At 43.2% G+C, this 13,406-nt stretch overlaps 1 protein-coding gene across 4 annotated transcripts in view; it reads right to left on the bottom strand.

The window, feature by feature from the left end:
• Nt5dc1 (5'-nucleotidase domain containing 1) overlaps window positions 1-13,406 on the bottom strand; it is a 113,036-nt gene that overhangs the window by 12,725 nt on the left and 86,905 nt on the right. For all 4 annotated transcript variants that reach the window (XM_052162993.1, XM_052162992.1, XM_052162991.1 and 1 more), the window contains 2 exons: window positions 7,845-8,019; window positions 6,181-6,278 (listed from right to left, as the gene is read on the bottom strand). In XM_052162993.1, the coding sequence (XP_052018953.1) occupies window positions 6,181-6,278; window positions 7,845-8,019 (273 nt within the window). The remainder of the gene's footprint in view (window positions 1-6,180; window positions 6,279-7,844; window positions 8,020-13,406) is intronic.

Consider the following 13,406-nt stretch of genomic DNA (forward strand, 5'->3'; position numbering starts at 1 on the left):
ACCTGTGAGTGCCATCAGGCAAGGAGAGGGGGTCTCCAGACACAGGAGGGGATGCTTCCCAGATACTTCATTGTCCCTTAAAGTGTTATCGTCTGAGCTTAAAAATACAGAAGCTAAGGTTTCCACAGGCTGGCTGCATCTGTCTCCATCTTAACAAGGTGATTCTGTACACACACTACAGTCCCACAAGCAATGACAGAGCAAAGAGGAAAGACCTGGATGAGGAATGAAAGGTCATGTTTTCAGCAGAGACACACACTGTAACCAGTACATATCAGGGAAGAGAACTTACTGGCTATGGGATGCTTATACGGAATGGGAATCGACACGATTATGTGGCTGTGATTAAATCTATACCGTGCCTGCCAAGAAGTAACTGGAAAAATACTGAATTGCTTAAAAGCAAATAATGAGCTGACGTCAGTGTGAATGGCGAGCACTAGGAAAGAGAAGTGTGGGGGGACAGAGAGCCATAGAGGAGAGAGAGATTACATAAGGTCTGAGCGGCAGGCTGAAGGGTCTGAGGATAAAGATGAGGGCTGAAGATGAGGATCGCCAGCTCTGGCTCTTTCATGGTTAAGCCGTCTCCTTAGTCACACAAGCTTGGTGTGAGTCAGCATGCCCAGTTGTCCTTGTTTTCTAGATGGAAGGAAAATAAATGTTTAAAGCACCGAAATGTTATGCAGGGGGGAAAAATCCCTTGAGATTCAGGAAAGGAGGCTCGGCTAGGGAAAGATGAGGCAGGGTGGGGGTGGAGTGGGGGCTGGGAGGGTGTTCACGCGTGGACAACAACTGAGGCCGACGGGGTGGGGAGTGAGTTAGCGGTGCAGTAGCCAGAGAGGAGGTAGATCGCTCTCCAAATCTAGTACCTAAGCGCTGGTAAGGGCTGGTTTCTCCCTTTGTGTAGCATAGAAAGGGAGTGGGGGAGGGGCAGAATCTGCCCACGTGATGCTTCTCTCACCCCCACACTTAAGAGACAGCAGGGTCAGGCTGACCGAGTTGCTGGGCCCTCATTGGCTGCCGCACCATCTGCTCTTCTCTAGTTACCATGGCAACAACTGATGTCAGTCACATGCTACTCACCAAGGACACACCGAGCACAGAGCTCCTGGGATTTTCTATTCCAGCACAGTCACGAGCTTAATTTTACTTCTCTGCCTTTGACTGTTTGTAACATTGACTGGATTTCCTTCTGGCAGTTCAGAGACCCGATCTGACGGCCATCCCACTTGTTAATATGGAGGGTGGCCTGAGGAAGGGCCGGCTGATGTGGGCTGGAGCTCCGTGACCCAAGCATACTGCTGTGCCCTATCAGGTCACCTGAGAGAAGATGAGGGTAGAGGTAGGGAGACAGGGGTGAGCCTAAGGACAGATGTCAGCGGCGGGGGTGACGCACAGGATGGCTGGGTTTTTATCATTTCATCGAGATCTGTGGCTGGCAAAATTTCCAAGAGAGTTATGGATTGTGCTAAGTGGCAGTCTGATGAGGCCCTAGGAGCACTCCAAATCTCCAGAGCTATCCCCGGGGAGTACAGAACACAGGCTACATCTCTGTGGGTCACAGAGTTGGAACCTATCAATTACGAGTGAGAGCACGACCATCCACTGAAAGCAAAAAGCTAGGATCACTTAGCAAGAAAAAGACAACTTGAGGTGGGGCGGGCACAACCTGACAGACAGTCGAGAGCTGGTGGACTGCACAGAGCAGAGCTACAGGAAATAACCACAGGACAGGGCAGGGGCCACAGGCTGTCCAGGAAGGGCCAGGCCACCCTCCGATGACCACAGCGCTGGCTCTCTTGTCTTGCACTCCCCAAATTATCTATTTGCATCAAATCCCCAAATTACACAGTTCTTTGTACTTCCCATTTAAATGTGTTTTAAATATCAGAAAATCAAGGCACCAAAGAACCTTAGAAATTGAGTTAATCACACTCAGACTCTGAGACTTTCTAAACATCTGTATCGTGAGCGTGAAGACACATGCATTTGAGATTTCTAGGCATCTTAAAGAAGTCACAACAGGGCAAGGATCGACATCAATCTAGACTTTGAAACAACAGGGTAGGTAGAGTTATAAGCTTAAGTTTTATAAGAAGTTTCGGGATTCCAAAGCAGGGGTAACAGAGTAAAAATGGGTAGATGGGCTGCGTCATTCTACAGAGCTTCCTCTGCACAGCAAAAGAAAGTTGGTGGGGTGTGAAGAGAGCAGGTGTATGGGAAATGTATCTGAGAACCCCAAAAATGGGGCCAATATCCAAAATGAATAAATGTTCGAACGCACTCAGGGATGGAGCCCTGTGAGGAGAATTCTGAGTGCTCGTGTGAAAGCTGAGAGAAAAAAAAAACACAGACAAGAATTCTACGATGCCATTTTCTTCAAAACATGGAATTCTTCTTGGAGTGTGTTTTTGAGACTCCCCCAGGTGTGGTGGATAGGAGCAAGCTTACTTCAGATCAATCATTCTTGCTTGCTGCTGTTACTCGATTACATGTTTACGATATCCATTTTGGGCCTCTGTGGAAGACCACAGAGGCCTAAGTGTTTTCACCGTGTGCGGCCTGTCCTTGTGATTATACGCAGCCTGAACTCACGAGAACTTTACACATGTGGTTCTTCTGAACCCTAATAGTTTAAGCTGTTGGAGGCTGGGTGTTGCGTGAGACTAGTTCACCTTATTTTTAGGCTCTGTTCCCCCAGGTCCCACTGCCAATGTGGGAAACACATAAGGAACTCAACTCAAGAGAAAAGTAGCAACCTCCGTGAGACCAAGAACCTGAATGAGCAGTTCACTAAAGATATACAAATGCCCAGTCAATGTATGAAAATCTCCATGCCATTAATCAAGAGAGAAGGTCAATTAAAGGCTCAAGGAGATAGCGTCTCCCTCCCTTTAGAATATTTTCTTATTTAAAAAAAAACCCAAACAAACAGTACATGGTAAGGATATGAAAAAAAAAAGAAATTCTTGCATACCATTGAGTAAAATGAAATTAGTATAGTATAGGGATTCCTTCAAAAACTGAATAGGGCTGGGGCAGCCAGCGAGCTCAGCATGTATGAAGGGTGGTGTCTTAGCCTTGGCATTGCAAACACAGAACTACCACAGAACCCAGCAATCACGCATCTGAGAACTTATCCGCAGAATAGGGAGTCAGCGTAGAAGAGAGATCCACGCTCCCATGTTCCTTACAGCATCTTCCAGTGGCCAAGGTGCAAAGCCAGTGCACATCAATTGAGGAGTGTAATTAAAGAAAACGTCTACATACATGATTACCCTCCAGCGCTCACAGGAGGCCTGTTTCAGAGCCACCCCCAGGCATAAAACGGCACTGCATTTGCAAATCATCCTTACCAATCTACTCTCCCATCACCTTTCCAGTTACTTACATTATCTAATATGGTATAAAGGCTACACGATGAGTTGTTACAGTGTGTTACTTAGGGAATGGCATGGAGACACACACATGCTGTGTCTAGTGCCTGTGCAATTTCTTTCAATAGTTTAGTCCCAAAGCTGGACGAACCTGCAGGTGTGGAGAGCCAGTAACATGTACACAGTGAAATACTGTTCAGCCTTAGGAAGAGAGTGATAGTGTCTGTAAGAGTATCAGTGAGCTCGGAGGATATAAGGTCCAGTGAGATGAACCAGACAGACAGACAAGTGCCATATGGACTCCTTCATATGCAGAATGTAAGAAAGCTGACCTGGAACCAGACTAAAGCCACATGGGTAAGTGAAGCTGGGGGAGGGGGAAAGGGGAGGGGAGAGATGTCAGTGAAGACGAACTGTAGGAAAGATGAGTGCAGGAGGTCCACCACAGCTCCTGGACACCAGCCTTAGCAGCAATGTAATGTACACTGGAAAAGTGGGTTTTAAGTGGGATGATGCATGGGTTAAAGTGCTTGAGTTGTCCATTACACAGTGCACACATATGTTACAGCATCGTGGTATACATCATAAATATATAATTTCAGCTGTTAATAAAATAAAACTGCAGTTAGTATGATTTATATATTATATATTATTTATATATTATATTTATATTTATATTATATTTTATATTATTTATTTATATATTTATGATTTATGATTTTTAGTATGATTTTTCTTAAAAAGGTTTCCTAGAACGACAAATATGGTAATTTTGAAAAAATGGTATGTTTAGGCAGGAAGATCGTAATAAGGTTAGAAACTATCCTGGTCTTCTGTATGAGTTCTGGACCGACCAGGGTTACACAGTGAGTCTCTACTTTAAAAGACAAAATAAAGCAATATATGGTATATTTATTTTCTGTAATGTATATAGTTATAGTTATGGTTTGTTTATTTATTTATGTAAGCGTATGTATGTGTGCCCCCTGCATGCTGTGCTCACAGGAGCTGGAAGAGGGTGCTGGATCCCTTGGAAATAGAGCTAACAGCAGCTGGGAGCCTGGGAAATGGACCTAAGTCCTCAGCAAGAGCAGCAAGTACCCCTGACCACTGAGCTACCCACCCCTCCAGCCCCAGTGTATATGTATTTTCAGATCTGTAATTCTTTCATACATTTTAGGTTTAATGAACTCTAAAGTGCTTTGATAAACATAACTGAAAGCACGGTTTGCATCACGCTCTTTATCACACAACGCTGCAAATCCAGTGTGGTAACATACATCTGGCGAAAATTCCGCAGAGGAGTCCTACAGGGGGAGTGCGTCTAGCAGCAGGCTTAGCCCCGTGTTTATCTGTGCAGACTCAACAATTAAATAGAGCAACAGCGAAAGCCTTTAAAGTTAGTATGGCTCAGTTTTATGGTCTTGATCTTAAATGCCACCGACAGTGCACACTGAAGGTTCGGTCACAGCTAGCGGTGCTACTGAGAAGTGAGGAGGGCTTTAGAGGTGGGGCTTGGAGGAATCAGGTCCTTGAAATTTATATCAGGAAACTCCCCAGAGATTTGTTCTGCCACATGCCATTTGTAGTGGTTTGGCCCCCACAGACTCATGTGTTTGAATGGTTGGTTCAAGGGGAGAGGCACTATTAGGAGGTGTGGCCATTTGGAGGAAGTGCGTCACTGTGAAGGTGGGCTTTGAGGTCTCAGCAGCTCAGGCTAGGCCTAGTGTGCCATTTACATCTGCTGCCTGTGGACTAAGATGCAGAACCCTCAGCTACTTTCCCAGCACCGTGTTTACCTGTGTGCCAGCAAGCTTCCAGTAAAAATGACAGTGAACTGAACCTCTGAAATTGTAAGCCAGCCCCAATGAAATGTTTTCCTTATAAGGTAAGCCATGGTCATGGTGTTTCTTCACAGCAATAGAAACCCTAACTTAGACTTCCTTCCACAATGGTCTATTTTTTCTTTTTTTCCATACCTTTTCATGATGGTCTATTTGCCATAAGCCCAAAATAATATGGCCAAGTAACACGGGACACTACCTCTGAAACCAACAACAACATTGACATTTTCTCCTTTTGAGATTCTGCCCAGAGATGGAAACCTCTACAGCACATTCCGCTGCCTTGAGATTTAGTCACACGCAGAGATGACAGTTTTTGTCATTCCCCTTGCCCAGTCTTGTCGCTCCTCTATCCCGATGGCCGGCCTCTTTCAAATGTTCTTCCAGGAAGTTCTCAGATCACCTGAGGGGAGCAGCTTGCTTCTGCTCGTTCTTTCTCCACTGCAAAGGGCCTGCTCTTTCCCTGCAACCTCGCTTCTCCATCTGTCTCTCACGTGTGACAAGTCTTACCCGCCTTCTTTGAAGGCTTGGATTGTGGTAGAGGAAGCACATGGTGTGTGTATGTGTGTGTGTGTGCGTGTGCGCATGTGTGCGTGTGCATGCATGTGTAAAGTGAGTGGGTTCACAGGTGCCTGTGTTGTTTTGATCTTTGTGGATTCTGTAGGGACTTCTGCTCCCAAAATGGTTGACCCTGACTTATTAATTCCTTCCTTCAAGCACATATAGCGTATTGCTGGGACTGTCATATTCTGGTGAGATGCATGCCCTTCATCATTGAAAACGGAGAGGCCGACAGGTAAGCAATATACCATGAGATACAGACTCAAGCTGAGCAAAGTTTAATGTAAACACAGGTTTATGTTTTCCTTTTCTTCTTAAGGGGGAAATGATGCTCCCCATTACATGGTATTTTGCACTTAGGGTTCGTCAAAGATAGAAGAAAACAAAACACAACTTACCGAGAGTGTGGAAAGGCCTCTGGCTTGGGAAATGTGAGAAGAATCCAGGCTTTAATGCGTTTGTAATCACAATGTCAAAAAGGTCTGCAAAATCCTTCCTAAAATGCAAAGTGAGTTTCCCTTAGGGAATCAGAAAAGCTGCAGACCTTACTCCCTGCCTAAGAATTGTATTGGGGAATCACCGTTCAACCCTCCACTAGCTTTCATGTGCTCTATGTTCATGCACTGCAAGTTGGAAGCTACGCTAGGAAGAGGAGGTGGATGTCTGTTAGCCAGGTTCTCTGAAAATATGAAAATTACTTAAAGCACAAATATAACAAACGAAAATCAAGTGAAGAAAAAGGAAAAGGAAAGAGAAACAGAGACAGACAGACAGACACACACACACACACACACACACACACAGAGAGAGAGAGAGAGAGAGAGAGAGAGAGAGAGAACAGAAGCTGTGCTGACCTAGATTCCGAGCTCACTCTCTCCTGAAAACCCGGTGCTGAACAAGAAATCTCTAGCAGCTGGAAACAGCCGATGGTTTCAAATCTGAGCAATTACACAGAAGCCTGAAGACTCAATAGATGACATTATACAGACCCTACAGAGAGCAGCGATGTATTCATCCCAGTGACAATTGTCAGAGTGTTTGAAATATGAGGAAGGTATTTTATTTTGAAAGCCAGTACACTCCTGTAACAATTTTTTAGATGACAATATCTGTGTGTACTGTGTGCTAAGGACTGGCTGATGACAGTCTCCCTAGGCCTCATCGTGACCCTGGAGAGACAGTGCTCCAGAACGTGTTAGTGAAATGAAAAGCGCAAAGACGAGGAATCAAGAGTAGACGCAGGGTTTTGGTTACCCTGGTGGGAACCGAAAGCCCTGTGTGTTCCGCTTCACGGTTCTACACCACGAGTGTAAAGGTCTCGGGGAAGAGGTGCTCTCCCCAGGTGGCTGGGCATTGGCTTTAATTCACTTTAAGGATAAGTGCCTATGGGCTTTTTGTTGTTGTTGTTTTGTTTTGAAAGCAGGAAACCCATTCCTAGGTAAGTATGTCACAGAACAAACTAAATCTGGCACACATGGTAAAGAACACAGAAATCCTGGGGCTAAAGATTGTTAGTGGAGGTAAGCTGAGGGGCTTCAGCCTGGTTCACACTCAGGCAGTTGTGTTTGCTGAGATTTGAAATCTAAGAAGAAATCAAAGAACTCTCTGCAGGATCATGCTTTGACTGTGGGCCTTCCCTGGTACTGCCAAGAAATGACATACGCTTAGCAGTCATTAAAGCTTACCAACTCTTCTCTTCTGTGCCATATGTATGACTACCATGTATATACTCTGCACTATTTAAACATGCCCTCATATTCACAAGGAACTGTTGTCCTAGAATGAAAGGAAGGCTTGAAAGACATTATGAACTGTAGCCCAGGCCACACAGGCAGTTGTAAAGAAGGGCCTGAAACATTTCTATCTCGTTTCAAAATCGATCGCCTTGATTTTATGTCAGCCCCACCTCTGGCTTCGCTGAGTGGCACAGGGCGTCCATCTGCACTGACATGGATACAGGGGCTGCGTCCTGCCGTCTGTCAGGGAGTATCCTCTCAGGTCAGTCCTCAGTGGTCGCCTAAAGCTGAACCTCGACCCCCACGAAGAGCGGCTCCTCACTTACCCAAGGATGTAACTGCCCAGAAGTTTACAGTAATCGCTGTGAGAGCTAGTTATCAGCATAGTAATTTTCCCAGCATCCTTCAGCTGTCGAAGCCATTTTCTTACAGACTCAGGACAGCGGTGCACATATTTGCCTAGATTTCTTTTTATTTCCGGAAAGAAGAAGCCACAATTTTCTGAAAAATTAAAAACATAAGAGGTGATATCTTTAATAAAAATGTTTTAAAACTTAGTTTAATTGCAGACAAGGAAAGCTACACTTTGAAAGCAAAGTTTTCAAAGAGAAACGAAAGGCATAAAGACTAGGTTCAAACAACATAGCCATTATGTTAATACGAACTCCTTTTTTTTTTTTTTTTTTTTTAAAGACAGGGTCATAGCTATTATGGAACTCCCTATATAAACCAGACTGGCTAGAACTGCCTGTCTTTGCCTCCAAGTGCTGGAATTAAAGGCATGTACCACCATACCTGGTTTAAATACTTTTAAAAATATTTAAAAAATACTTTTAATATTTTTAAAAATATTATTTTTAAAATAGTATTTCTGGAGACACAGAGATGGCTAAGTTGTTAAGAGTATGTATCGTTCTTGCGGAAGACTTGAGTTCTCATTAGGCAGCTCATAAGTCGACTATGATCCTAGCTCCAGGGGCCCAATGTCTTCTGTCCTTCTCAGCACTGTCACTAAGGCACAGTTATCCCACACAGACACACACTGGACACACATAATGGAAAATAAAAATAAATCTTTAGAAAATATTATTTGTTGTTTACTTTTTAAAAGGTCACGATAATTGCACAGCAGCGTACGTCAGATGAAATACAAACCTATATAGCTAGGTGACAGCTACTGAGAGGCGCCAGGGCAAAGCTTCCAGAGGAGGCTGGAAGGCACTCAAAGGCTGGGATGGCTCAGCTGGAGCTGCTGGCCCTGGCTCTCCTAGCATCAGGCAACTGCAGATGTTGTTGAAAGGCTACTGGTTTTGTAGCACATTTCAGAAAGACTGTTTTCTAAGCACGGTGGTACTAATCATCATAGGAGGAAGGCTAAATTCTTAGCTTCTTTAATGCCAGGAGAAGAACAGCACAAGACAAAACGAGAGGTTTTGTAGATATGGGATACCCCTGAAACTCTGTCCAGTGATGCATATGAAATAGCAGGGGGCGGGGGAGGTTTCATTTTAAGACTATGAAGGTTACATTTTTAAGGCTATCAGGACACCATGTCCGAAGACTCTACATCAAGCAAACCAAAATGAAGCCTGAAACAGTAGCAAGTACTGCTTCCTGCCTGCCCAGGTCCATCTCCTTCCTCTTCTTTGCTGGAGAATACTATAATACACGTGAAATTTCAGTCTTCTTCCAGGGGCCTTGGATACCCAGGAGAATCTGGTCTCTGTCCACACACACTGATAATTGCCTCCAGTCATCAGCTAGGTGCAGAGAGAGCCACATGTGGTCTCCGAGGGCTGAAGAAAGCAGGGTAGGAGTCAGGGACCCTGGAAACCACTGAAAGCAGGGTTAAGTTTCTATGTTCAACTTTGCCACGACAGCAAACTCTACTTAGATTCCGTAGCTTGTTGCCAGGCAGTGGTGGCGCACGCCTTCAATCCCAGCACTTGGGAGACAGAGACAGAGGCAGGTGGCTTTCTGTGTTTGAGGCCAGCCTGATCTACAGAGCAAGTTCCAGGACAGCCAGGGCTACACAAAGAGAAACCCTGTTTCGAAAAACAACCAAAGAACAAGTCAGGGGTGGAGAAGAGAAATATGAGGGACACCTGGACTCCTGATAAGATCAGTGGGTCTCAGGAGTTAATAAACCTCTAGATGGAATTACCTTGTGAAATAAACTCATTTTCGCGGTAGCCTACACAGTAAGAACACCTGCTATGAGCAGAACTTGGCATCTTCATGCAGAAAACAACACACCACAAGATCGCTGCATCCACACTAGAACACAGCACAAGGCAGAATATGCCTTATGGAGAAACCAATCAGGTATCAAGTGTGAAGGCAAAGTTTTTAGCATAGTTCTTTTGGTATTTGGCCCCTCAGTGACATGTGTGCAGTTCTCTGGGTCACTAATATTTCAGAAGATACTCAATGAACCTTAAAATAGATTTTTTTTCTGTTCTTCAATGTAAAGAAGGTTCTGTAAATAATAAAAGGTTGTTAAGAAAAAAAAAAACCTTAGCCATTCTGACTGGTGTAAGATGAAATCTCAGGGTTGTTTTGATTTGCATTTCCCTAATGACTAATGAAGTTGAGCATTTTTTAAGATGCTTCTCCGCCACCCGAAGTTCTTCAGGTGAGAATTCTTTGTTTAACTCTGTACCCCATTTTTTAATAGGGTTGTTTGGTTTTCTGGAGTCTAACTTCTTGAGTTCTTTATATATATTGGATATTAGCCCTCTATCTGATGTAGGATTGGTGAAGATCTTTTCCCAATGTGTTGGTTGCCGATTTGTCAGAATGGCTAAGATTAAAAATTCAGGAGACAGCAGGTGTTGGAGAGGGTGTGGAGAAAGAGGAACACTCCTCCACTGCTGGTGGGGTTGCAAATTGGTACAACCACTCTGGAAAGCAATCTGGCGGTTCCTCCGAAAACTGGGCACCTCACTTCCAGAAGATCCTGCTATACCACTCCTGGGCATATACCCAGAGGATTCCCCACCATGCAATAAGGATACATGCTCTACTATGTTCATAGCAGCCCTATTTATAATTGCCAGATGCTGGAAAGAACCCAGGTATCCCTCAACAGAAGAGTGGATGCAAAAAATGTGGTATATCTACACAATGGAGTACTATTCAGCCATTAGAAACAATGAATTCATGAAATTCTTAGGCAAATGGATGGAGCTAGAGAACATCATACTAAGTGAGGTAACCCAGACTCAAAAGGTGAATCATGGTATGCACTCACTAATAAGTGGATATTAACCTAGAAAACTGGAATACCCCAAACATAATCCACACATCAAATGAGATACAAGAAGAAAGGAGGAGTGACCCCTTGTTCTGGAAAGACTCAGTGAAGCAGTATTCGACAAAACCAGAACGGGGAAGTGGGAAGGGGTGGGTGGGAGGACAGGGGAAGAGAAGGGGGCTTACGGGACTTTCGGGGAGTGGGAGGCTAGAAAAGGGGAAATCATTTGAAATGTAAATAAATTATATCGAATAAAAAAAAAAGTAAAAAAAAAAAAAGAAAAAAAAACCCATCAAATTTGCAAATGGCCAAGAACAAGTATTGGACTCAAGGACTGAAGTAATTTCAGAAGCTTTGCCATGTAAGAGTGTCATGAACTTTTATAACAAATACACTTTACAGCTGGAAAATAAAGGCTTATTATGCATGATGCCAAAAACATTTACCATCTTCTCTGTGTTCAGAAAATACTTTTCTGGGCTATGAGTGCCTACTGCCCTCTAGTGATCAACATGCAGATTGCTATTGAAATTAGTGTTAACATTTACAAGGGATAGGAAAAAACATAATTCAAATGGCACAATTTAAATTCATCATCTAGGTAAACTTTATTACTATCCTTTAGTAGGTCTAACCCAAGAAGGCAAGTTAATCAGGGAATATCATTAATATTGGAGTTACCATTTCACACGCCATTGAATGGGACAAACTAAAAAGAGACAACACTGGTTAAACAGATGTCAATGGTAAATTCCAAGGTGCGTATAACAAAAGATCATGGACTGACACACTCTGCTATCTCAAATGGTGTGTGTGTATACCCTTACATGGCAAACATGTGGAGGTCAGAGGACCACACAGGGGACTACCTGTATCTGCCTAGCCCTCTCTATGGTCCTCCAAGCATATTCTTGCTAAAGGACAATTACAGAATTGTAAGTTTTCTGTTTGATGTTTTCTCTCAAGAGACTAAACTTTGAAGGCAAGAAATGTATCTTTTTCTGCTTGGCATGAAGCTGACAGTCGATGCACGAATGGTAGGTTAGTACAGCAGCAAATACATGACCGTTTATATTTTAGATTCAAAGTAACAACACGACTTGCAGCATGCTGCCCGACTCTGCTTAGCAAATCGCGCTTATATTTGCTATGTGCTGCCAAAGTCATTTTCATCTTAAGTTCTGGTCCGCGCTCACTCTTATAAAAATCACATGGAATATGACACCAACAGGTTAACAGTAACTGGATAAGACAGGGAATTCAGATCTGAGGTAGAAAACGACAATCTTGTTTGCTTTGACGTTGCAGAGACATTTGCATTTTCGCTTACGCCCTGAAGGAATTCTACTTTACTGCCACTTTATGGAATTCATTTTCCAGACTTTCCCACCACCCCTCTTAGCTGGTATTTTCTGTGTGCAAATGGAATGGAAAGTAAAATTTCAAGCAGCTGAATTTAAAGAATAAAAGTTTAGCTCTGCTAGGTTAAAAACTTGGTTGCTATAGCACTGTGGAAAAAAACCTGCCAGGGTGGAATGCTGGAAGAGTCTGCTGTGCAGAAGTGGCCTGCAGGGATTGGGCAGGGTAGGGAGACCTCTAGTGGTCAGAGAAAAGTGGTACAACTTGAATACGGAAACGTGGCTTCGGCTCAACAGACACATGTGCTGCATCAGTACTGCTATCATCCCTGGTCAGCCCACACCACTCAGCTTCCACCATGGTTCCTGTGATGGGGCAAGAGCTGGCAGAGCTGTGAAGGGGCCGGGGATGCTAGGATGCACCACCTCCACCACTAGCCTCCAGCTAAGGTCTGTGGTTGCTGCCAATGCAGAACAAAACTGAGGACACTGAAATGCTAACTCTACCAGTTAGATAAAAGCGTGTCGGTAAACCACTAAATACTGTACCTGTGGGTCATTATATATATATATATATATATATATATATATATATATATATATATATATATATATATATATATATATATATATATATAGTGGAGATGATACCATCAATTATTTTCTGAAAAAAAAAACCCGCTTGTCTATGAAAGATGGAGATATTCACTGGAGGATGAAAGAGGCAACTTTCTTTTGTACATTTATAGAGAGAAAGGATGCGACAGAAAGTTAAAAAGCAGATTTCCCATTTTCAGTCTCTCTGTAGTTTGGGCTGCTCTAATAACTCATTTTAAAGTAATCACATATGGATGAATGAGAAAAATCAGTTTGCTACATAGAATACTCAGAAAAGGACCCTAGAAGTGAAGTATATAACATAATGAAAACCATGAAATATACTTTTAACAACACTTTATTTCTATCTCTGTAATATAAATCACATACCTCCACTTTACCCTAAAGATCCGACTCAGCTGGCCTGGGCCACAATAGGGGTATGTTTCGAAGATCTTCAAGTATTAATAAGGTGACAGTAGGTTAAGAAGAACTGCTCTAAATAGGCATATTCAAAGAGTTTTCCTGCAATCAAGGGCATTTTAGTTTTAAAGTATTTTTTATTGGCTAAAGAATACCTCTGTTCATGATAAAGGAAACTTGCACATATTAACAGCTGTTTATTATGCTTTGTATACTTGAGTGAATGTGTGTGTGTGTGTGTTGCAAATGGTACA

The sequence above is a fragment of the Apodemus sylvaticus genome, chromosome 19 (genome assembly GCF_947179515.1).
Source record: "Apodemus sylvaticus chromosome 19, mApoSyl1.1, whole genome shotgun sequence".
Lineage (NCBI taxonomy): Eukaryota > Metazoa > Chordata > Mammalia > Rodentia > Muridae > Apodemus > Apodemus sylvaticus.